The sequence below is a fragment of the Scomber scombrus genome, chromosome 1, assembly GCF_963691925.1.
Source record: "Scomber scombrus chromosome 1, fScoSco1.1, whole genome shotgun sequence".
Lineage (NCBI taxonomy): Eukaryota > Metazoa > Chordata > Actinopteri > Scombriformes > Scombridae > Scomber > Scomber scombrus.
Window position 1 is genome coordinate 7,818,306 of NC_084970.1, and position 24,625 is coordinate 7,842,930.

A 24,625-nucleotide genomic window follows, 5' to 3' on the forward strand; every position below is an offset into this window, starting at 1 on the left:
ATGTTGAAACAACACATCTCACACTGTCAACAAAAAAATGTATATACATTGGCAATATTTCATTGATATTAAATGTGATAAGATGCGGGTGGCCTGCTATGCTGCACGCTTGTGAAACAGCCTTCCTTATCATCTGAGGGCAGCACAAACCCCAGACTCTTAAAAAAGGCCAACACACCTTAACTCTTATTATTTTTTAATTATTATTATTTTATGCTTATTATTTTATTGATATTAAATGTGATAAGATGCGGGTGGCCTGCTATGCTGCACGCTTGTGAAACAGCCTTCCTTATCATCTGAGGGCAGCACAAACCCCAGACTCTTAAAAAAGGCCAACACACTTTAACTCTTATTATTTTTTAATTATTATTATTTTTTTTATTATTGATCTAAACTGTGCAGTCAATCCTGATTTTTCCAGTTTTGTATGAATGAAAACAGCTTACATGTTACATAACATATAGAAAAGGCTACACATAATAACGGTAAAAAAAAAAAAAAAAAAAAAAGATAATGTACACTTTTGTACACACGATTGTAAACTCCAACTCCCGTCGTTCCTTGCGTCATTGTGTCAACATGGCGCCGGACAAAAGGCGAATCTGTCTGACGGTGGATAGAAACGATTGAAACCCAATTAGAAACAGAGGAGACATTTTGGGAAAACTGTCAGCGTCCGTGTGTTTCGGCGCCCCGAGGCAACAGATATATGTCAAAATAAACCTCAGTGGAGGCTCTGAGACTGGAATATTCAGGTAAGTGAAGTGCTGCTGTGTTAACGGAGCTGCTGGCTCGACACATTTCCTTCTCTGTGTGCTGCTGAGAAGTGAAAACTCCTTCAAAATTTGGGCAGCGCTGCGGCGTTTTACAAAGCGGGAAAGATACACGCTCCTTAAACTGATATTCACGGTGTTTTCTCTATTATTAGGAGTCAGCCTCTAATTCGGCGTCTGTGTAGTTGAGCATGACACACTTAATCAAACACAATGTCAACTTTTTCCACTTGGTCTGCAGTGCTGTGCCCTCTGTGCACACTGTGTTTTAGTAGTGAGGAGATCAATACGAAGAGAACTACTTGTAATGAAGCGGTTTTGTTGTGTATATAATGGCTTCGGTTATGAGATAATGGAGGAGTTGGCAGTCATTATTCATAAAACGTGTTTAGCCTCCTTCTGTCGGACATGTCTGTGTTTCCTGCAGCCACATTGAAAATGAACAGCTTCTTCAACGTGGTTCAGCCTGAAAGTCCCTGACATTGAGGGGCTATCATAGTGAAGTCTCAGGTCATGAGCCAGCTGGTCTTTACTTCTTTAATTTGGGGTTAAAAGGCCAGTTAAAAGTTGCCTGCTCCAGTGGTTCTCACAGTGGGGGTCCTCGAGGGGCTCCCAGGGGTCCCCAGCATGATTTATTTCCACCATAACTCCTTCCATAAGTTACACAATGACAGCATGATTGACTATTGTGGTCGTGTGTTTCATTCTGTAATAAAACATCTAACAGGCAAAACAATCTTATCATATGAGGGGTCTGTGTTTTAAATAGAGTCAGTTCAGGGGGTCTTGGATGTGAAAAATGTTTGAGAACCACTGGCCCTCGTTGTAATTAAAATGGCTTTTGTTTATGTGCTCAGCTGGTGCTGATGTCTGCCGCCAGGGTTCAGTTTTTTTATGCCACGTCTGGTGAGGAGTCCTGTCAGGCTCCTGGTCACAGGGTTCAGTAATAGTAACACAGTTTATCTTTAACAGGGTTTCTAAGAAATCAGCTCAACAAAAACTAACTGAGCTGTACAGCAAACAGCCGATTATCAGCGAACGAAAACACGACTCACAGACGGAGAGTGTGGTCTGACCTGACGTGATGCGTGATCGTCCAGAAGGAACAAACCAAGACACATTGAGACAGTTTCTTGATGTATTCCAATGTAATCCTGTATAGTAGAGTTTTTCAATCCTGCCCTGCATGTTTCAGATGTCTCCCTCCTCCACCACACCTGTTCAGATGACCGGGTCCTTATCAGGCTTCTGCAGGGCTTGATAACGAGCTGATCGTTTTAATTGGCTGTAAAACATGCAGCGCAGAGTTGCTCCAAGATCAGGATTGAAAAACACATATTTTAAGGAGTCCTCTGGGGAGCTCTGTGCTCCATTGGGGAGGTCAGAGGTCAAGTTCAGCGGTAGAGCAACACTGTCAAGGCTGGTAGGGGTAAAGGACACTTAATGATGGTATAAGTTAAACCACCACAATCTTTAACTTATAAACTAACTTGCTAACCTGGGTTCATGAAGTTACTTTTTGAGAGAAATTGTGAAAGCACTAGTTGGAAATTTTGTGTGTGCATGTGTGTGTGTTATCATGTGCGCCCACTCTACCAACACTTTGTCCTGCCGCGCTCCTTAACAGAGACCTCTGAGTTAAATGGGCAGCCATTCACACACACTTGCACAGCGATGGCAGCGAGCTACCTACCATAGAAGCTGCTGACCTGATCTCTGTAGCAACAGCACCCATTAGAAACTAATAATATTTTATGGCCTGCAGATACATTTATGGCACAGCGCATAAAAGCAGCTTTCCTACACTGATACTGTTTGCTGTTGAGATGCATTCTGGTCTGTAAGCCTGTGTTAAATAAATAGTCTGATTGTTTTATCAGGTCAGGAAGGAAAAGTCGGGTTTGTCTCCTGGTCACAGTGTCATTGTGCATCCTGGAAAACAAAAAGGAAGGTTTGTTTCCTGATAAAGTGGCTAGTTGAGACTAACTTGGGAGGTTTTATTTTGCCTGGTTGTAATGAAATCTGCCACCCTGCTCTCACTGAGGAAGCTGGAAGGTTTGACCATGTCACATCTTTTTAACAGTCTTCACCCCTTCGGGGATCTGAAGCCAGTTCCTACAGTATGATGATTGATAATATCTAATCTATCTATAGGTAATATCCAATTCTGATGGTGGCCAACACTCTGACTATCAATTACAGCTATAACCGGCTGCTGTAATTGATGAGGACAGTCCGCCCCAGTCGACAGTCAAACGCCTCACTAGTTGCCACAGACACCAGATTTAAAAGCTATACGTACACACTGTAATATGATACACTCATATATGTGTAAAGTTGTGCACTGTATCTTTAAAGTTTCAGTAGTAGGTGGACTGGGCTTTAGTTTAAGACCTGGTGGGCTGCGTCACATGCTAACATGTTCACAGGTGTTTGTCTATAACCGCAGCAATCACACGGACTATCTGCTCCAGTCTGTCTTACATAAATAACTGCAATTATAAAGGCAGAGGCTCAAGAGATTCTCAGAACTTTGTTTCATAAATTATGAAGAGGTAGTCTAGTTTTTTTGTGGTCAGATGACTCTTTTAAAATAAATACATTTTCACTGACGGGCTTGTAATTTTAAAATCAAGTGAATTTATTGTAGTGTTTTGGTAATCCACTGCCTGTCAATTAGACCTCATTTTAGTAGTAAATATGTCTTTCCTTTTTATAAATGTTGCCACATCTGTTCAGTGGGGTTGAGATCGGACGTTCATAAAGATAAAAGCCATTCTAGCAGGCACTTGCAACTCTTCCGTGAATTTCAAATAGGCGCAGGTTGAGTGCTGGTTTGCAGGGCTGCCCCTCATGGTGAAGCTGGGGGGGAAAAGTGACCCAACAAAAAGTAATCTATCCAAGAAGTTGTTTCAATGTTTCAGTCCGGACCAACATGACGGACTGACAGACCAACACTGCCATCCATAAAGCCCAGCAGTTAGCAATGACCTAAACATTTACATTTTCCAGGACTACAGTAAACCTAATCATTATATGGTTATAAAGTGGGGGTTTGGAGCCGTCACTTGTCTTCATAAAGGCAGACAGTGTGTCCAAACTGGAGCAGGGGTGAGAGGAGGTGCTGAGCTAGTTAATGAGGCAGAAGAGGGCGGGTTTAATTAAGTTTAACTTTAAGTTTTAGTATGTTAGCAACCGCTGACTTTGACTAAAGCTTACACATCTTATATTTTTATGTATAATACCACAACAGTGAGAATATGTGTTTGTTTGATTGTTTGTGCTGTATTTTAGCGGCTTTGTATCGATCCCGTGTATCAGTCTAACTTTATAGAGCATGACTCATCCTCTGCAGCACAGGGAGAAAAGTATGGAGCCTGGCTGCCTCAGATGTAAATTATTCTTGGCATTGTTCCCAAGACATACACACACACGCGCGCACACACAGATACACACACCAAGATACACCCTCCCCGCCTTCTCTATATAAGTGTTGACATGTCTGCTGACTTTGATTCTGTGGCCTGTTTTTCTTCTCAGCAACAGAAAGCAAAGCATCAAGACAGATGTGTTATCTCTTCTCTGTTTATCTTCCTGTCTTACTCTCTCTCTCTTTCTCTCTCTCAGTTCATACATTTTTTTTTTGAATTTACACAAAATGGTTTGAAACTACACAGCGTGTCCAAACAGAAACAGATGACAAGTAACAATTGAAAGCGATGTTGAAGTGAGTGTATTTGGCTTGACTACATGTTATACAATAGTACACAATGAACTGGCTCCACAACGTTATTTAGGTAACATTATATTATTATTGGGGTGTAAAAAAACATCCACTTTAATAAAAGCTTTATTGAATCTGGAGGAATGCTCTTCATATCTGGATAGCAGCTGCAGCTGCTGAGCTGGGATGTCGAGCGTGTGTGTGTGTGTGTGTGTACGCACGCTGTAAATCTGCAGGCAGGAAGCGAACAGACGTGACTGTACATTTTCATTTCGCTCAGTGATTGTCTGCTTGGTGGTGTTATTTTGGGAGGTGAAGCTCAGCGGGTAGAGTGAGGTCATTAATGAGCGTAAATGTATTGATTGATCAGAAATTATCCTTAAAAGCTACAATCCCTCACATTTTCATCATATCACACCTCTTTTTTAACAACTTACAGCAGGCCCACTTATTCTCTGCAGTCACTATTCAATGTATTTTTATTCATTAATTGCCTCTCGACCATTTATAGCAGTTTTCATTCTCACTGGTGGCTGGTTCAGATTGCACACACACACACACACACACACACACACACACACACACACACACACACACACACACACACACACACACACACACACACACACACACACACACACACACACACGGCATTCAAGATTCAATGGTTTTTATAGTCACAGAAACACAGCAGGCAGCAACATTGAAGGCAGTGAAATTTGGCTTCTTTGTACTGAAGTACCAATTCAGTCCAAAATAAACATTTACAACTATAAAAAAAAAGGTAAGAGAGAATAAATGAACATTATTTTGCATATTTGGTGTACAAGTGCTTTATTGCTCATAAGTGATAAATATATGAGAGATACTTCTGTTATAATATAAATAGTACCTAGAAGAGAGGAGGACAGGAAGCGAGAGAGAGAGAGAGAGATGTATACTCCCAGCAGTTCAGCAGTGTGAAGGCTTGCAGATTGAAGCTGTCTCTGAGTCTCCAGCTTTCCTCGTGCTCCTCTGGATAATAGCGGTCCTGCATGGACGGCAGTTGAGACCTGGAGATGCGCTGAGCAGCTTTAACGACTCTCTGCAGGACTTTGCGGTCCCGCTTGAAGCCGCTCTCATACCGGGCCACACTGCATCCTGTCCCATGCTAGATCCTGAGGAAGGGGACGGGCTGGGGTGCTGGTGCAATAGGCAGAGTGGGGCTGTTGATGTTAAATAGTGAGGAAAAGGTGTTAAGGTCATCTGCTAGAAGAACAGTTGCACCCCTTTCAAAATTCTCCTCTTTTTGTAGTCTTTAATCTGTCCATTGCATATTTTCCATCAATGTATGCACATATTGGACTTTGTAGATCATGAATCATCTTTATGAAAACATTATGCTGTGCTTTCAGCTGTGGTCAATTCACTTATCATTTCCAACAGAAGGTGCAGATTTGTATTATTAAAACTCACCTGACATAACTACCAGTAACCATAACTCATCAAGGACTGAAATCTTCTATTCTCTTCTAAATCATAAACTTTAACATACTAATTACATTTTAGTTGTGTAAAAGTAAAAATTATAGACTGTCAAATTTATTTTAAGTGTATAGAATTAGTCTGTAGCACGGTTGCATAAGATCAGCTATATCTAGGAGCTGTGTTAAATACATCAGCGCTAACAAATCCGCCCTGCAAAGTTACTATTATCAACAGCCATCAAATCACAGAAATGGTTTAAGAAGAACAACATTTCCCACTTAAATGAATTCAACATATCACAATACTGGATTGAAGTTTATTTTAAACCACACAAGTAAACCTTTCTTTCTTCAGAGGTGCCAGTTTTAGCCATTTGGCTCATTTTCAGCTGCAGTTCTTTGACAAGATGTTGTACAGCCAGTGAAGTGACGCCCATCAGTCATCAGATCTGTACACTCTCTCTCTTCAGTGCAGTTTTTGAGTTTCTTCCTTTTGACATGAGTTGTTTCGATCTCTTCAGGATGTTCCAGCAGTGCGAGGAGCCTCGTTTCACCATCGAGCAGATCGACCTCCTCCAGAGGCTAAGGAGGACGGGGATCACCCAGGCGGAGGTCCTCCACGCCCTGGACACCCTGGACCACCTGGACCGCCAACATGGACACAAGCTGACCCACAAACCTTCCTACCTGCCTCCGACGTCTTCCTTGTCTTCTTCCAGCACCGCCGCCGCCTCTTCCTCCATGATGTCCATCGCCACTCAGACGACTTTCCCCAACAACCGACTCACGCTGTCGCCCAGCAACGCCTTCGACACCACCTCCCCGCTGCTCCCGGTCACGGTGGCCTCGCCCGTCGCCATGGCAGCGGTCGCTCAGAACGGCCTGGTCGCTGTCGCCAATGGGAAGCTGTCACCGCCGCGGTTTCCTCTCGGCGTGGTTAGCGGTGGCGTGGCGGCACCAGGATACGGGTTTGAGACCAGTGAAGAGGACATGGATGTTGATGACAAGGTGGAGGACTTGATGAGGTAAGGCCAGATGAGAACTGACTAGACCAAAATGAGTGCAGATTGAGTCAATTTAGCTAATTCATCAAGTATAATTAAAACAAATCAATACTATTAATTAAAATAATTATAATTTATTCGTGAAAATGATAAACATGCTTCTCAAACATATAGTCGCATATAGACCGCTGCACTAGAGAACAAGGGTTAATACAGAAGGACCGATGTCGACAATCCTGCATGCAGCTCACACTGAATCTGAATATGATGTGAGGGATTACTTCTTACACACACACACACACACACACACACACACACACCCTTTGTTGCGTCTCATTTGTAGTCTGCAGACAGACAGCAGCAATCAGAGCGGTATTGATTCGAGGGCGCATGAAGGTAAAAATCAAAGCAGCAAGAGAGGCGAGAATATTACAGCACGATATCTGCTCCTTGAACACATGCAGCAGCTACTGCCGATGATGCGCACATTACAGATGGGTTAAGTGTAGTGAAAGGCCCGTTGTCTTGTGCTTAGTGTGTTAGAAATGTCAGACATTTATTGTGTTTGGTGGTAAAAATAAGTTTCTCTCCTCTCTGTCTGTAGAAGAGACAGCGCTGTGATCAAAGAGGAGATTAAGTCCTTCCTGGCCAACAGGCGGATCTCCCAGGCTGTGGTGGCTCAGGTAACAGGTGAGTGTCAGCCACATCTGCACCATCTTCACCAAATCATCATCAAAAGAGAGACGATAACATCTCCCTCCTCCTCCTCCTCCTCCTCCTCCTCCTCCTCCTCCTCCTCCTCCTCGCCTTCTTCCTCCAGGGATCAGTCAGAGTCGGATCTCCCACTGGCTCCTACAACAGGGGTCGGACCTCAGCGAGCAGAAGAAACGAGCCTTCTTCCGTTGGTACCAGCTGGAGAAGACCAATCCTGGTAACCCCACCCTCCTCCATCAGGCTCACATGTCACTACAGCAACCTACCTCTCAATCCTTCATCTGTGATTAAAAAAACCAAACCTTTTCAATAACCAGTCAACTACCCCGAATGCATGAAGGACTCCAGTAACACCTGGACTCTGCAAATCTCAGGCCATTGAGACCTCCGCTAAAAAGAGGGCGACCACTACAGCAACATAATGACAGGAAGAGCTAGTTATCTGTTAAACTCTTGGTTATAAAACATACAGTAAGTTGGAATCAAAGAGTCCATTGAAAGAAAAGAAGGCATGTGTTTGCATTTTTATGGCCATCTTGAGATGTCACTGGTAACAGAAATAAAGACAGTAAACAGTTATCCTGTGTTTGGACAATGACTACATTGTGCTAAGTTGAGACCAACATAGTGGAATGTATTGTGTGAAAGAATCAGTGCAGTCTCGTTGAAGAAAAGAAGAAACGGCCTGATGCTTTAATGGGAATCTCTTGACGCTGGTTTGGTTCATTGCCTTAATGCTCGGAAATAGGATGTAACTGCTCTCTCTTTGTCCTTTCAACATGATGATGATGTCAACAGAAGTGTAGCTACAGTAAAGGCACATACTTAATATACAAACACTTTATTCATTATTATTAGTTTAGTTTAGTTTATTTTGCACAAAAATTACATAGAAAAAAAGACAGATAATATACAGAGCAGGGAGAGGCCCAAATGGGCTTATTTAAGTCTCCACCTAAAAAATGTTAAAATTACACAAGATAATATGACTACATAGAACAAACCAAATAATTTCAACATATATATAATAACAGGAAAAATGAGAGTGTGTGTGTGTATGTTATTATCATTATAATTTAAACATTCACAAGTGGAAAAACACCAAATAAAGTGAATACATCAATTATATCAACTCTTATGAAACTGTGACATAATGAAATGCAAATAAACATTTATCTGGTGTTCTTAACTCCAGGTGCCACTCTGGCCATGCGAGCCGCCCCATTGGCTCTGGAAGACGTGATGGACTGGCACCAAGCCCCGCCCCAATTTGGCCCCGCCCCCGGAGGTTTCCGCCTACGACGAGGTAGCAGATTCACCTGGAGGAAGGAGTGTCTGGCTGTTATGGAGAGGTGAGGAGGAGACGCTGATCGGCTGCTGGAAATATAGGAATACCGTTTTTTAAGCTTAGTCGGATCTTAAAACGTGTCGTGTGTGTTTCACAGCTACTTCAGTGATAACCAATACCCCGATGAAGCAAAGAGAGAGGAGATTGCCACCGCCTGCAACGCCGTCATTCAGAAACCAGGTGGGAAAATGCAAGGAAGAAGCACTCTGAATAAAATGATAATGTATCGTATACTGTAGGCTGTTCAATAATAAGTGTGGTTTTTTTTTTTTGAAATTAAACCTGACACTTCTGTATCGGATCATGTCTTGAGCCAAACAGCCACATAATCTATATTAAACAAGTGTAGTCTCCATTATGGTGCAAATGTAAGAATATGGATATTTCTAGAAATGTCATATGCTTTTAAGTTGTATCCTAATGTATGTCAAAAGCATTTAGAAACTATATAAGAATTTTGCTTTGCCCAAGTTACTATGTACTTACCCGTCCAATTAAATGTGTGTGTGTGTGTTATTGCATTATGCATTTTATTATGAATTTGAATCATTTGAATAATTGTTTGCTACTTTTATCTCACACAGCTGTCTTAAATTCTTCTTGAGCTCTATAAATAAACCATTATTATTATTTATTGTTGTTATTTTAGGAAAGAAGCTGTCTGATTTGGAGAGGGTCACATCTCTGAAGGTCTACAACTGGTTTGCCAACCGCCGCAAAGATATAAAGAGGCGCGCTAACATCGGTAATGTCTACCTCTGTTTGTGTGTGTGTGTGTGTACAGTAGTGGAAGTTATTGAAGCTCTTCCAGCTGGTGAGTCTGCAGCACATATCCTTGTAGAACAGCAGAGTGTTCTAAACCCTGATGTAAAAGGCTCTTTGTTCTTAGACCAGCAAAGTGCCTCTCTGGAACCAGTTTTCCTGGCTATAAGTCCGGTTCTTTGGCGAAATGCTAAAAACTGGTACGAGGTTAGGTGCCAGCTCTGAACCGCCCCTCAAACTGCCTTGGTGGAAAAGGGGTATATGACACCTAACGAACTCTTTCCCTTTGCTACCTTTAAGTCCATGAGAAGAATAATCCTTCCAGTCATAAGATTCTGTTTTACTCCAGCAGAAGAGCTTCAAACCACATTCATCTTTACAGTGTGTCACTTCACTGTCTACTCTGTGAGCTGCTTTTTTCGAGTTCGATATGCTATGATGAGCTTTGTGTCTTTTGAAGAAGCAGCCATCTTGGAGAGCCACGGTATCGAGGTTCAGAGTCCAGGCGGTCAGTCCAACAGTGACGAAGTGGATGGGAACGACTTCCCTGACCAGGTAACCAGTGATGTCTTGAATCAATAAAGTTACCTGCTGAAAAAACCCCACAAAATCTTAACTGTGTTCAGATGTATTGCAGAATTAAAAAAGAGAAATATAGATGGAGTCATTAAAGTTAAAAAGTGCACAAGACCTCACAAAAGTGTATTTTCTGTTCTTTCCTGTTTGTGTAAGCAGTGTTATTTACCTTGTGCTCATTTATTTGACCCTTTTGTTTCAGAAAGGCTTTCAATACGGTCAGCATCAGATTAAGCATAAACTTGTGAATCACTAACGTTACAACTAACCAGTAGCTGGAAAATGTTCCTGTGAGAGTAGAAGATCCTGGTTGTTGTATAACCTGCCTGTTGGTTTGTCACAGGGTTGTGAGGTGTCCTTATTTGACAAAAGAGCTTCAGCCAGGCAGTTTGGTTTCAGTCGAGCTGATCTGTCTTCTCCAACCCAGGTACAGCCTCATTACACACACACACACACACACACACACACACACACACACACACACACACACACACACACACACACACACACACACACACACACACACACACACACACACACACACACATACACACACATACACACACGAAGAGAAATTTACACCAGAAACAACAAAAATCCACCAACCTTTCCCCTCTTTTCTCCTCTCCTGGCTCAGGTCCCCACGCTGCTCCCCAGCTGGTTCTCCGCCCTGGGCAGAGGAGGCTTGTCTGGACAGCGGGGCGCTTCTCTGATCGGCCGCTCCCTGGTGTCGGTGGCAGGTCCTCAGGCTGAAGGTTCCAGATTGACAGGCGTGTCATGGTCTCCCCCGTCCCCATCTCTCCAAGACGAACCCACCATTCACAGCGCGCTGTCCGAGTCCCAGGATCCAATCAGTTTGGAGAAGGCGGCCGAAGGTCACACCAACCCAGCCAATCAGGTGGACGAGGCAGGGTGCAGTTTGGGGAGCGACATCAAGACGGAAACGCTGGAAGATGACTGAAGAGGGCGGTGGATATCGGAGTTGTCAGATTGATGAATGAACAGGATCAGAGGTGTGTTAATATGCAAGCAGATTTTATAGGAATGTAACAAGTGGAAAAGAAAAAAAAAAAGACCAAAAGTCGTGTAAACTCCAACCCTGAGATACCTCCCAACCCTACCTCCAACCACCAACCTGCTCTGCTACGCTCTTATAGGCATTACTAGTATATTATAATAATGCTATTAATAATATTGATGATAGTTTCATTTGTTTCCAGTGCTCCCCAGCAGACTGTCTTAACAGGACACGATGCATTGTGCAGATTTCCTCAGAAACTGCATTTACACAGCAGGACAACACTGTATTTGACACGGGGTTCAAATAGTTTCAGGGTCTTGCACTGTGATCACAACACAACTGAACAGCCTCAAAGATAATACATGAATTTAGAAAGTGATTGTTTAAAAAACAAAAAGAATATGTAGCGCATTTCATCACAGCCAATTATATTTCAAATTTTATTTTTTGCTGTTGATTCGCTCCAGCGAGAAGAACAGCAGAATAAGCTTAGGTTTTTTTTCCTCCTCTTTTTTTAACAAAAAATTGAGGCCACAGCACGTCTGTAATATACCTGTGACCTTATCATGATTTAAAAAAAATGTACAATAGAGAAAAAACAGACTGATCCACGTCTCCCTCCCTTCCCTGATAAAATAAGCTCAATATATGGAGGCAAAGAAAGGCCATAATAATTGAAAATCAGCTGAATACCGAATTATGAAATCTAATCATCACTGAATATTTAATGTTACCACTGACTTTTACTTTATCTATCTGAATTTGTATTATTGAAGTCGTCTTTTTAAAAATTTTAAGAAAATAATATTAACTAAACTAACTATCACTTGATGTGACTGAGGCTCAGTATTATATTGTAGATAAATCAATCAATTAAATTATGTTAAATATAACAATAACAGATTTGTCCAAAGTTGAATTCAATCATAAAATCATGTTTTGAATCTTCCATATTAAATGTTGGTGTCTGAATCCTACAGACAGAATTGTTCTAATTTTTGCAAGTTTGATGAATGTAAGCTGACGTGTCAGATGGTTTGTTACACTGAACCATCTGATAAGTCCTTAAACTGCTTGGAAAAGGGCGGACATGTTTAAAAAAAAAAAAAAAAACGTGGCAGGTGATTGGATGAACCGTCTGCTGCCAAAACAAACAAATAGTGAATTCTGAGGAGAGCTTCAGGCTAATACACATCTGTTTGTTTGTGCTGTTATGCACCTTTAAAGTTATGATGTACAGTGATTTGTGAGTGCTGACATCTCAATATTTACTTAGATTTTTTTGGATTGACACCCAATACACCCAAAAAACTGTGAGTTGAACACGCCGCTTCATTTGATCAGTAAGGTTTTGCTGTGGTCACACCTAAAACAAGCCCATAGCTGTGCTCATTGGTCCGAACCACAAGCACATAACCTTTTATGGGAGGAGTTTAAACCTCTTAAACACATGTTTTTCAAAGTGATATATTTCTGTGCTATATTTCAGTTTAACAATATGTATTCAGAAGAGATTAAAATCATTGAGGGCTGGCCCTCATTTACAATGATGACTAAAATATCCAAATACTTAAAGCCTTTCATTGCCTCCATATAAAAAACAATGAGAAGTTACTGAAAACATTAACTATCAAAGGTAGCCAAAACTGTGGGCTGATTTGTATAGAAATGACAAACTTGGACGTCCAGGTCGCAGGTTGTTCTTTATTCAACAGTACCCAGTTACCTGATGGGTGATCAGCCAGACCAGCTGATCACTGTCACTGATTGATCTGCTGAAAATCTGTGTGGTGATCTATAATCAGCACAGATCAATCAGCTGGGAGGAATTAAATGGTGTAATCAAGATACTACAGATAAGAGTAAAGTGAATACATACATATACTACAGGTGTATGTATGCATACACACATATACATATAGTATATTATATAGTCTGTGAGGGTATATATATGTACCCTAATTAATTTCTATATACAGTATATAGACTGTAGACCATATTAGCTTCAAATGAGAGTCAAAGAGACAAATATCAGTACGAGTCTTCATTTGGTGGTGAAAGGTGAGTGAAGCATTAGCCAAAGTATTAAGTTTAAGTTTTGTGTATTTTCTGAGTGTGCGATAGTCACGAATGGAACTATGTATTAAAGATATGCTAATCAAAGACACATCAGATGTGTCAAATTGTTGCAAGCAAAATGCATCTTTTTCCTTTTTTAGGTATATCTGTTTGTGCTCGATATGCCATGTGTTCTAAACACATCGCCTACTGTCATGTTTCAATAGTATTTTCATTTTAAATGACACTTTATTGGATCAATATCATGGTGCTTTGAGTCCCTGCTGTTTCAGCGTTTCATTGATAAGTAAAAGTGACTGGCTTAGGCAGTAAGAAGAAGAAAACATATTTGGGGAACTGATGTTTTCCTCAGTAAGCTGATAGTTCACATTTAGTGAGCGGGTTGGATCCTCTATAACATAACGACGAGTGATCATTAAGTTGATCAAACTAGTCAAATCAGAAATATTTGTCTCAGTACAGCCATCGTAGAAGTCCTGCATTTCTGTTCATCTGATGCTGCTTTTCTGTTTGCTTCATCGTCACAAGGTTTGACCCTTTTTAGCATCTCTGACACAGGATACTTATCCATCATCTGATAGACGTGAGAATAATATGTCTCAAAATATCCAAAGTTAGTTTGAATGTGGAAGAACGTTATAAAGTCCACAGATATCTTAACAAAGTACAAATTAACTACTCTATCACTTATTTTTGTAGGAGTGTGCGACGATTACATTTTAATTGTTGTTATAATGATGAGTGAGTCGACGTTATCGAGTGTCCCTTACTTTGCAAAAACAATCAAAAACAGCCTCGAGTGTATTCACTGCTGCTCGCCTGAAACAGCTGATCTACAAGCCCACAACGTGATGCAGTGTGCTTTATTGGGATAGGTATGGTTATCAGGATATGAATGACCTATATCTGGATATGAGATTCTGGTCATATCAGTGTTTGGGTAAAATTAGAGACGTGTGTATTATGTGACTATTCTTTTGGCCACTTGGGGGCAGCGAGCTCGTTAACGCAATATTGACAAGCTGACTAACTTTGTCTGCTGGTTGAGTTTGGTTACATGACCAGCTGTTTAGCTCAAAACAACACGAGCTAGAAGAGGCAAAAAGCTGAGAGGACGTGCAGAGTGGTGACAATTGTCTGAGTGGTCTACATGACACTCCTTTTATTTTCTGGGATCCGTACAGTTGATACATTTACACACTCAGAATTTGGACACTGTAATATAATGTTGGACAGTAAATGCAATGTAGTTTAAATAGGAAGTGATTACAGTCAGCTGTAGAGTTGTGATCAATTTTTGATATAAAAAGTGGAGGGGTGCAGCTTTAACAATACTAACTTAATATTCATGTTCAATATCTGATCATTGCTACTCAAGACATATGAGACACTGATGGTAGTTTCCACCTCATGTGTCAGCTGTGTGATTTTACTGTATAGAGGGAACATTTTAACAGTGACACCAAACACGTTTTTCACTGGTTACAGAGTAAATGTTAAGTTCAAGCTACAATATCCAGGACCACTTTAGTAATGTTTCATTTTGTTCAGGTTTTGTTATGGTTTTAAGTTGAAGTGCCTTAGTATGTATTGTTTCAGTGAACTAACAACAGGATCGGTGACTTCTACAATGGCTGTACATCACTGTATCAGTACTAATGCAAGATTAACACATGATTTTCTGCAGCAGCCGACACTAACGCGGCTTCATTCAGAGCGGATCATCATGGTTCATCACCAGGTGCTTTACAGGTTAAGCTACTAGTTCAGAGTTCCAAACTCAACACAAATACCTCACGTTAACCCCCCTCAGCTATAAGCTACACCCGCAGGTTCCTACACAGCTGCTTCAATGTGAATCACAGTTCAAACTGTGGACAGTAAAAATAACTGTGGAGCTGATTTGTTCAGAGGAGACTGACAGTAAACTGTGATGAGACTGTAAAAAGTGGTTTCAGACATGTCAGTGTCCGGTTTAAAAAGGGAAATTCCTTCTCATACTTCACCCAATAAACATCAAGTCAGAAAGTAAAGGGAAATTCCACTTCAAAATAGAATTATTATAATAAGCTCCTGCTTCCACCAGTCCATGAAATCCTTTTATGAAATATCTCTCCTCGTTGCGGTGGAATAGTAATAAAACTCGTCAATGTTGGCTTCAGACTACATATCTGAGAATTAAAGTTTTGTGGTGGAATGTCTCTTTAATTGTACGGCAGCTGAGCTGTCCTGGGTGTCTTTGCTTTAAGCATTTATAAAACTCTGAGGCGTCACTAGTCAGTGAAGTTTTCTGTCATCTGTTTAAATTCTTTATAACAAAATATCCAAATATTGTCTCCCATTAAGGGAAGAAAATGATTTTTTGCTTTTGTTCTTTTGAATCTGCTACGCAGAAGCCTTTCTGAAGTGAATCAATAGATTCCTTTAAGACAACGTGCTGTTTAGAGATTATGTTCAGTTGCTGCCTTCATGGTCCTCATGAAGTTGGACTTCTGACTTCTGAAGCAGTGAATGGATGTGAAGTGGGAAAAGTATTTTTTTAGTGTCATTTTTAATCATTTTTCAAAGAATGAAAAGCACTGTCAGTCTTTAATTCTAAATTGGCTCCAAATGTAGTTTTATCAACTGAAATGTGTAATAACTCAAAGTTATCATGAATAAGAAACTCAATTATACAACTTTTTCCACTGTTGTTCTATTTTCTTGTTATCAGACGAAGCCTTTGTTCTTCCAGTTGTGTTCAGCACTGTCAGGCTGCTCATGTGCACTTTGCTCCTGACAGTACTGACCTGAAGGCAGCGCGTCGTGTCTTTTTTAATTGGTTAAAATGCAGTTTTACTGTCGGCCTTCTGTCCTCTGTTGCCTTGTTGTACTGTTTTTTATTTGAAAGGATGAGCTTCCTCTGCTGGTTCTCCACAGAAAGAAAGCAGCCGATGTTTCAGTTCAGACCCGGTGGATGCACCTCCACACATCCACTGTGTCTTAATCATGCTTATCTTTCTCCTGCCAAATCCAACTGCCACTACTGTCTCCTCTGCTGGCAGTACGTCTGTCCCTCAACACGGACATTAAATATTAACACGGTTAGGATTGGAGGTGCATCCACTGGCACTGTGATGGTTCATGTGACAGAATTAGCTGCTTAGGTGCTCGGTCTGATCTGAGATCTGCTGTCTGAACAAAGAGAACGTCAGGAGATCCGGTGTCATCGTGGTTTCAGTCAGTTCAGGCCTCAGATGTGAATGTTGCTGCTGTCTGTCTCCTACCTTTTATCATTATTATGAACACATGAAATGCAGTATGACATTTGAAGAGTTATATTCCCAATAATGTTTTTATTTAGTTGAAAAAAATATATCATTCATACATTCAACATAAAATGTAGATGTTCCAGTCTTGATGTTCTTTAGTCGACCAATGACTGGAAGTAAAAATTAAAAAAAAGAACATTTGGTACAAAATGTTCTTTAAACGTTTTTTGGTGGTTAGCATTTCATTTTGGCAATAAACTCTTCAATAATTCTCTATGAAATGAAAAATAAACCTCAGCAGGATATTTGTTGTATCAGTTTGAATTGATTTTTAATCCCTTCCTGTTCTTCTATTTCAAGATTTAGTGCCTTTTTTGGACGGTAGACTGTTCTGTAATCGCTATGTAGAAAAACTACATATGCCTTTTGTTACTTTTTCATCTGTTGGATAAACCTTATTTGTTATTTTTAAGGTGTGTTTTTATTGATATTCTATTTACAAGGGAATAAAAGCTGATCAGAGTCCATGCGGCGAGTCTGAGTGTTTTGTCTCCACTTTTTACATCTACACAAAAACTGTGTGGGAAGCAGCCAGAAGAGCAGACTAAAAATGTCATGTGTAAAAAAAAATTGTTAAATTATCTTTGCTTCCATACAGGTGAGTTGACATCATTTTGTCATCATTTAATTGATTTTCACGACAGGTTTATTTTAGAGCTGAATAATAAGTATTAATTTAGAGCTGAATAATAAGTCTATTAATTAACTGGTTGACAAAATGAGTCTACAACATTTTAGATAATCAACTAATGACGCTTCTCAATTGTGAAGAATGTTTTTCTGTTTTACATCTTTAGCTTGGGTTTTTGGACTTTTTGATTCAATGCTGAATAAAACTCTTTAAGGTAACTGTGTATTTCAACAATCTAAACAATAAAACAGTTATCAGGTACAACTTACCTCCAGAGGTATCAGGTTTTTTAAATCAGTTTTTACTAAACGCTGCAACAGTCTCACAACTCTGCACATTACTCTCGACACTTAACTTCTGTACAAATAATGAACAAAAACTCTGTTAATCTTTCTTTTTTATTTTTTCTTACCAGATTACTGTTCAGATGATAAAAAAAGAAAAAAAAAGTATTATATAATACATGTTTATTCTTTGGATTGCAGCATAGAATTACATTAAACAATTAAATTAATCAAAACCCACACTTGTGCTCAAATTTTCTTTTTATAAGTCTTAATATGCGCATATATACACATACATACATACATACATACATAGAACAACCACTCCAAGGGTGCACTCACACATACAAATGACACATCAAGACAAACCCCCGCTCCACAGAACCGACAAACATGATTGACGACGATTAGTTAGCATGATGGTGATATAATACTGTTGTCCGGGATGAGGCAGGGACTCGTAGTGAATAACGTTATTTATTATTAAAAAGGTTTCTTGATTCCCTGCAGCTGAACGATAGGTTACAGGGACTGGAGGAGTATCATAAGTCTACTAAAACTCCCTGACGAGCGAAGCACCAAACCCCTCTCTAATCAAACTCCCATCATTACGCAGCTCAAGTTTAACACGACCCCTTCCATTGAATGCTTTTTAAAATAAATGCACCGACGGGAGGAGCTGAGTCGTTTTTTCCTGGAAAGCAGATCCCCCAGCGCTGAAAAGCTACTGCAGAAAAGGCTGCGTATGGCTTTGTTTGTGTGGTTTATTTTAAGATTTGAGAAACATAGAAATAAAAAAATAAAAAAGGGAAGCGGATGCAGCCACTTCAAGCGGGTGTCAGCTGAAAAAGGCCTCAGGGAACAAGTTGGCAGAAATGCTCTGGACAGGGAGAGAAAGAGGTAGTAAAAAAAGGTTGAAACACTCCACTACTGAGAAAGGAAAGTAGATTTCATCCCTCAAGTGGTGAATCAATAACCACCTTTTTTTTTTTTTTTTTTTTAATTCACCTCAGATTTCTCGCTGGCAGCGGGCAGGCATGCTGCTTGTTGGGCAGTGCTGGGGTGTTACTTATTTTCTGCCTCCTTTTTTTTTTTTTTTTTTAAATATAAAATTCCCTGTGTGGAAGCTGGCCTTTTTTTCCCTCCTCTCTTGAGATTCGACAGCAGCCTCCAAGGAGCGATGTGGTGACCTTCCCTCCGGTTGAAAAGGCAGTAATAAAACCTGACAGCTCCAAATGACTCATGACTAAATATTTTGGAAGATGGAACTATTTTTATGTTCCTTTTTTAAAACAACGACACTGTTTAACAGTAATGTGTTTTAGTTAGAGAGAGCTGCTATAACCAGTTTTGCTCCAGGTGGAAGGCCACATTAAGGCAGGCGGAGGAGGAGGAGGAGGGGGTGGTGTAGGATATTTAGCTCCAGAAGAGTGATCCCAAAGTTGGCAGAGATGCAGGAAATGCAGCAGAGCAAAGATACAGGATCAAATATCTGAGCAAAACAGGAGCATTTAAGACAATAAAAGAAAGTGACAGAAATAAAACAGTAAAGAAGAGAGAGAGAGAGAGAGAGAGAGAGAGAGGGAGAGAGACAGAGAGAGAGACAGAGAGAGAGAGAGAGAGAGAGAGAGAGAGAGAGAGAGAGAGAGAGAGAGAGAGAGAGAGAGAGAGAGAGAGAGAGAGAGAGAGAGAGAGAGAGAGAGAGAGAGAGAGAGAGAGAGAGAAAAAACAACATTCTGGGGGGAGCAGAAGAGTTGTACAGATTAATATGCAGTGTGGAAATGCTCGGACAAAATCACATCAATAAAAACAGAAGTAAATGTGGTTCTGATGGTTGATACACTCATTGAAACACTGAATGAGGTCATATCCAGTCCGTTCTGAGCGTTATATTACTAATGATAGTTTTCCTCTTTTTACAGTTCCTTATTGAAAATGACTGTGGATCATGTGCATCACACAGCCTTGCAAGCAAGCTTTTTTTTCCATCTAATGTCAGCATCACACTTCATCTAATAAAGAAATGTGTTTATGATGCTGAAACTGTGTGGAGAGCTCTGCTACGTCACAATTCAATCAGGTTTTTATTTTAACTTGAAAGGTAGCTTATTGGTGAAGAATATTGCTTTGAAATGTTTAGAGAGAGAAAAAAATGAACTTAAGTGAAATTCAAAGAACAGGTAACTTGAGAACATTGAATTATAAAAATCAAGGTTGTATTTTTTTCTTCCTTCCCCATCTTACATACAAGTTTTTTTGTGTGCAAATGAAGTGAAGCATTGATATGAAAACAGTGTGTGGGGAGATTACAATGGTCACATGGTTTCTGAGGCACAACAACATAAAGGAACATCCAGAAGCCTGAAGTGATCTCAAACCCCTTGAAACTTTGCCCGGGTGCTAACGCCAGGATGGGAAAGTCCACCAGCAGGACGTGTGGGAGGTGTGTCGCTCCTTGTTTGTGTGTTAGAAATTCGTAACCGTGGCAGCTGGTGGTCATTCCCCCATCTTGGCAAAGGCGTGGACACGACTGAATCGAAACCTGGTCCACCCAACATTCACATGCACACGCCCAAACACACACACAAACAACACTACTCCTTTCCTTTATTACCACATAACTGTTATGAACCACAATATCATATTAAAATAACCAACAAGCCACTTCACAAACCAGCCAACTGACAACCTACAGTAACCAACCAATCAAAGAACTCCAAGGTCCCCGGGCTTTAAGGCCATGATGATACTGGATAATAATAAATACACACATAATAAACTAATGGTGATATATCAGTTCCTCTCCTCTCGTCGTTTCCTCCTTATAAATCAACGCAGGAAGCATCTCTTCTTCAAGGCTCGCATGACAAAGTGCCTCTTTTTTTAAAAAGGAATTTTACTGCTTCATAAAAAATACATTGGTCACCGAACCAAAGTTTAGTTTCTCCTTCTGGGATTTAAAAAACCCCCAAACTATTTGAATTCCAAATCTAGCATACAGTAAGATACGATTCCATGATTCGACTGATCTGTTTACAGGTTCATTTACAGCGCTAATAGCAGCAATTTACATAGAATCATTTGTGCAACATTTATTAAAATATAAAAAAGCTTTCTTTCTTTTTTTTAATTATCAATTTTCATGCGATAAAGGCATGTGTACAAGCGTTTAAATATAAATAGTTAACTTCACGCCTCTCGGATTAAGAGGACGTGTTGATAAGAAGGAATGGAAAAACATATCTGATAAAGATGATAGTGTTTGGACATACTGAGCGCTTTTTACATGCACGCTCTATTCCAGATAATGTATTTCTATGCGTCGTCATTTTTAGACAGTATAAACTAAATGTCATCATAGAAACAGCTTACAGATACAGACCTGCATTAGACGACATGGATAACATGTGTACTAGCACGTTCAGGTTTGTCATCATCAGGATATGAGGATACAACATTTAAGCATCCCAAATAATGTTGAAATATTCATTTTCCATCATTAAAATCGACCAATCAGAACACGCTTACTGCTCACATGGTGAGACAACGGCGCATGACTCCTAACACCTTCCTCTGAGCTCACAGCTGCAACACTTACAGATAGACAGAGAGACCGATACAAAAATAAGTCTGAATCAAAGTAGCAGAGGCTGACTTATGAGCCCAGCTCACTGGTAACACTAGATCCTACATTTCCCATGATGCAACTTGATCACATCTTTTGGTAGATCCTACCCCACCTGATAAAAGCCCACGTTTATCAAGCTCTCCACTCATCATCAGGGGAGATTAGACTTTATTGCTCTCCCTCCTGAGCTACAGAAGATACTCACCTCACTTGTACATGTAAAGCTGACTGAGTGCCTGATAGAATTCATACAGTATGAAACTGTCCGTGCTTTCCATGAATAAATACAATGGTATAATATTGCTATAAAATGTTTAAGACCATCTGGAATGTGAAATGTGAAAAAAATCTAATTTAAAAAAAAGAAAAAAAGCAAAGTCTGCCATATCATCTTGCATTTTCCTCACCAGACGTGACAGGAATAAACCAGCCAGAAATGCCTTTATGATTAATACTTTCCCAACACACGGCTCCATACGTCTCCTTCTCCCACTCCTGTCAATCATTTTGAAATTAAAGATTAAATCTAGCTTCTTTAAAAAGAACAACTGATCGACTGCATAGAAGCAAATCAAGTCTCACTTTCTTCTCCTCACTAGTACACCTGCCTTTTTCCTCCCACTGACAGATCCGCTCTCTCACGGCGCCTCCTGGTGTCCAAATGTCATCAGCCAACGTCCAGATGGCAGCGAATGCACTGTCTTCGCATGACCGAGGCTGGTTTCGAGGAATCTGTAAACACATTATGAACACCTCTCCGTCTTTCACTGCATCTTGACTTCGACACCAAACTGTTCACGTACAGACAGCTTCTCATCCTACGTCTCCAGTGCAAACATTTTTACTTTTTAAAGCCTCCCAGTACAAGCAAGTACTCACTCCCACAGTGGCTTCTCCTGCTCCGCATTGTTTTTTAACATTAACACAACTTAAACCATATTTGTGCACACAGGGCAACACTGTACAACATATACAAATACACACACACACACACACACACACATACACATACACATGCACACCTTCGTGTCCTTTCCCCCCTCCCCTCTGCAGTCCCTGAGATCACCTCACACTTAGCACAAGGCATTCTCTTAAACACAAACACAGCTAATAGAAATTAAATATGTAGAGAACGAATGCAAACCGAGCCGCGGTGAAGGCACATTCTGGGAGGATCCGTCTTTTTTGTTTTTTTTAAAGAAATGGGGAGTCCAGGAGGGAGAGACGAGTCTCAAGAGATGAGCTGAAGTGCTGGTCCGCACACTGGACCTGCAGAGTTCGGGGGGGGGGGGCGGGCAGGGGGATTCTGGGACATCTGGCGAACAGATTGGGTGTCCCGTATGCAGGGATGCAAACACATCACAGTCAGTTTAACTGCTGTGATTTGAGGTTGGAGCTTTTTTCAGCACAGCTTCATTGTTCTTGATATTTTTAGTAGAGTTCCTCACAATGAATGATCTCCATTATGAAAGAAAATGTGGAGACGAATCAGAGCATCTGCCTGCATCCAATTGGAAAAAAATTGATTTTTTTTTTATGCTGATAAACGTGTTTATTATGCTGCTCTATAATAAACCTCCTCATTTAAATTATAATCTTCAAATTTAGACGGTTCACAGATGCTGAAAAAAACCACGTCTGGGTAAACTGGGAATAGTTTGCATCCCTGTGTGTAGGAAGCAGCCCTGAGGCATCCGATCCACAACCCAGGAGAGCTCCGACACTCCCAATATGACGTCTGCACCGACTTCCATTCACTCTCAGCAGTCTTCCCACTGACTGCTGTTCATTTAGCATCTTTCCACTTACCGTAGTTATGATAAATAGTCCTTCTCTGGACTTCTATATACTCTGCATAGTCTGTCACTGACTTGCTTGCATTCGCTCTATATAGTTTCTTTACTGTCTTTATCATAAAGATTTTATTTCCATCCGTTAACCGCAAGCGGATGTAGTGAGTGTAGTTTCCAACTACAGTAGGCAGTATATCAGTTCTGATGTGTGAGCCAGTTGCATAGCTGGGAGGAGGAAGAAGAAGAAGAGAGGAGGAGGAGGAGGAATTTGGGGAGTTCATCTCTCCCAACCAGCTCCTTGTTTTCCCTGTTTCAACTGCTCCAGGATTTGCGGTTTTCCCCCCGGCGGGAAACGATGGTTTCTCCTCGCAGGATGGGGACGTGGGCTGAAGATGAGAACTCTCCCGTCCTCCGACTAGTGCGATCGCGGCAGGAGAGCCGGTCCGGGCGGACCAGCACCCCGTAACCCAGTTTACAGTGGAAATAGCGATGGCCTGCGACTGAACCGTCATTCTTGCCTGTAAGGGAGGAAACACTGAAGGTCACCACCACCAAAAAGCAGTCATTTAGCCTCATATCATACACAAGAATCAATATAGTGACAGGAGAGTCAATAACAGTTCAGGTGGCTCAATCCCTAAGAAACTCAAATTTTAATCTGGTATTTATTTGTGGTTCTTAGAAAAACATGCATTATATAGATGTTGTTAAATAATGTCACCAGCATCTGTTGTTAGCTAACTTGCTCTCTAGTTGTATTTAACCATGCAGACAGTTCAGGTTTTTGTCTTTGGTCTCAATGCTGATACCGATATTAGGGAGTGAAAAAATTCTTATATTGATATATTGGCCGATAATACCTCCATTATATATCTTTGTCACAAGCGTTTGAAAACCCACATTTGTGGGATCATTACGAAAAAATGTGTGTTATGTAGGTACAGAATATACACTTGCAGTGAGGCTTAAAAAGTGGGTTTTCAAATGGTTGTGATAAAGATATAAAATGGAGTTTGTGATATATTAAACTTGAACTTACATAAAATGCTGCCTATATAAGTTCAAAAAAAAAAAATCTCAACACATATCACACAACATATTCACTATACTGATATATCTGTGATAGGTCAATATCAGCCCATAATATCGGCTAACCGATATATTGGTCTGGCTGTAGTCTCAATGTGTGGCTTTTCTGGATAATCAGCAGATTTTGCTGTGAACAATATTCATTGGAACTAACTGCTACAAATAGACATCTAAGAAATAGACATACAATACAAACGTCTGTGTAACCAGGATTCTTTCTTTTTCTTTAATGTTGTTAATTTTTCAGTTCCACTCACCATTATTGTACTGGGTTAGTGGCCAAAACCTCAACAGCTAGACAAATTCAACCATCATTACAAGACTGGACCAAAACTATCTGCATGGCTTGATTTCAGTGAGGGTATTTTAGGAGAATGTTTGTTTTTGTGATTTCATTGAACCAACCTTTAAAGTTTGTT

The 24,625-nt window shown here is 40.4% G+C and overlaps 2 protein-coding genes across 5 annotated transcripts in view; one reads left to right on the forward strand and one right to left on the reverse strand.

Moving 5' to 3' along the window:
- Window positions 1–604: 604 nt before the first annotated feature.
- LOC133981039 (homeobox-containing protein 1-like) lies at window positions 605–17,242 on the forward strand. 3 transcript variants are annotated; one of them, XM_062419930.1, is made up of 10 exons: window positions 605–758; window positions 6,488–6,991; window positions 7,575–7,660; window positions 7,791–7,901; window positions 8,880–9,036; window positions 9,130–9,212; window positions 9,682–9,777; window positions 10,255–10,349; window positions 10,714–10,797; window positions 11,008–17,242. In XM_062419930.1, exons 2-10 carry the CDS (start codon window positions 6,489–6,491, stop codon window positions 11,329–11,331), a joined length of 1,539 nt encoding a protein of 512 aa, XP_062275914.1. In that variant the 5' UTR covers window positions 605–758; window position 6,488; the 3' UTR covers window positions 11,332–17,242. The 3 variants fall into 3 exon arrangements, with proteins under 3 accessions (XP_062275914.1, XP_062275920.1, XP_062275927.1); XM_062419936.1 differs by having other exon boundaries at window positions 10,258–10,349; XM_062419943.1 differs by having other exon boundaries at window positions 10,261–10,349.
- Window positions 17,243–18,808: 1,566 nt separating this feature from the next.
- The window catches only part of kif13ba (kinesin family member 13Ba), a 40,783-nt gene continuing 34,966 nt past the window's right edge, over window positions 18,809–24,625 (reverse strand). For both annotated transcript variants that reach the window (XM_062419848.1, XM_062419840.1), the window contains exon 39: window positions 18,809–23,635. In XM_062419848.1, the coding sequence (XP_062275832.1) occupies window positions 23,430–23,635 (206 nt within the window). In that variant the 3' untranslated portion in view covers window positions 18,809–23,429. The remainder of the gene's footprint in view (window positions 23,636–24,625) is intronic.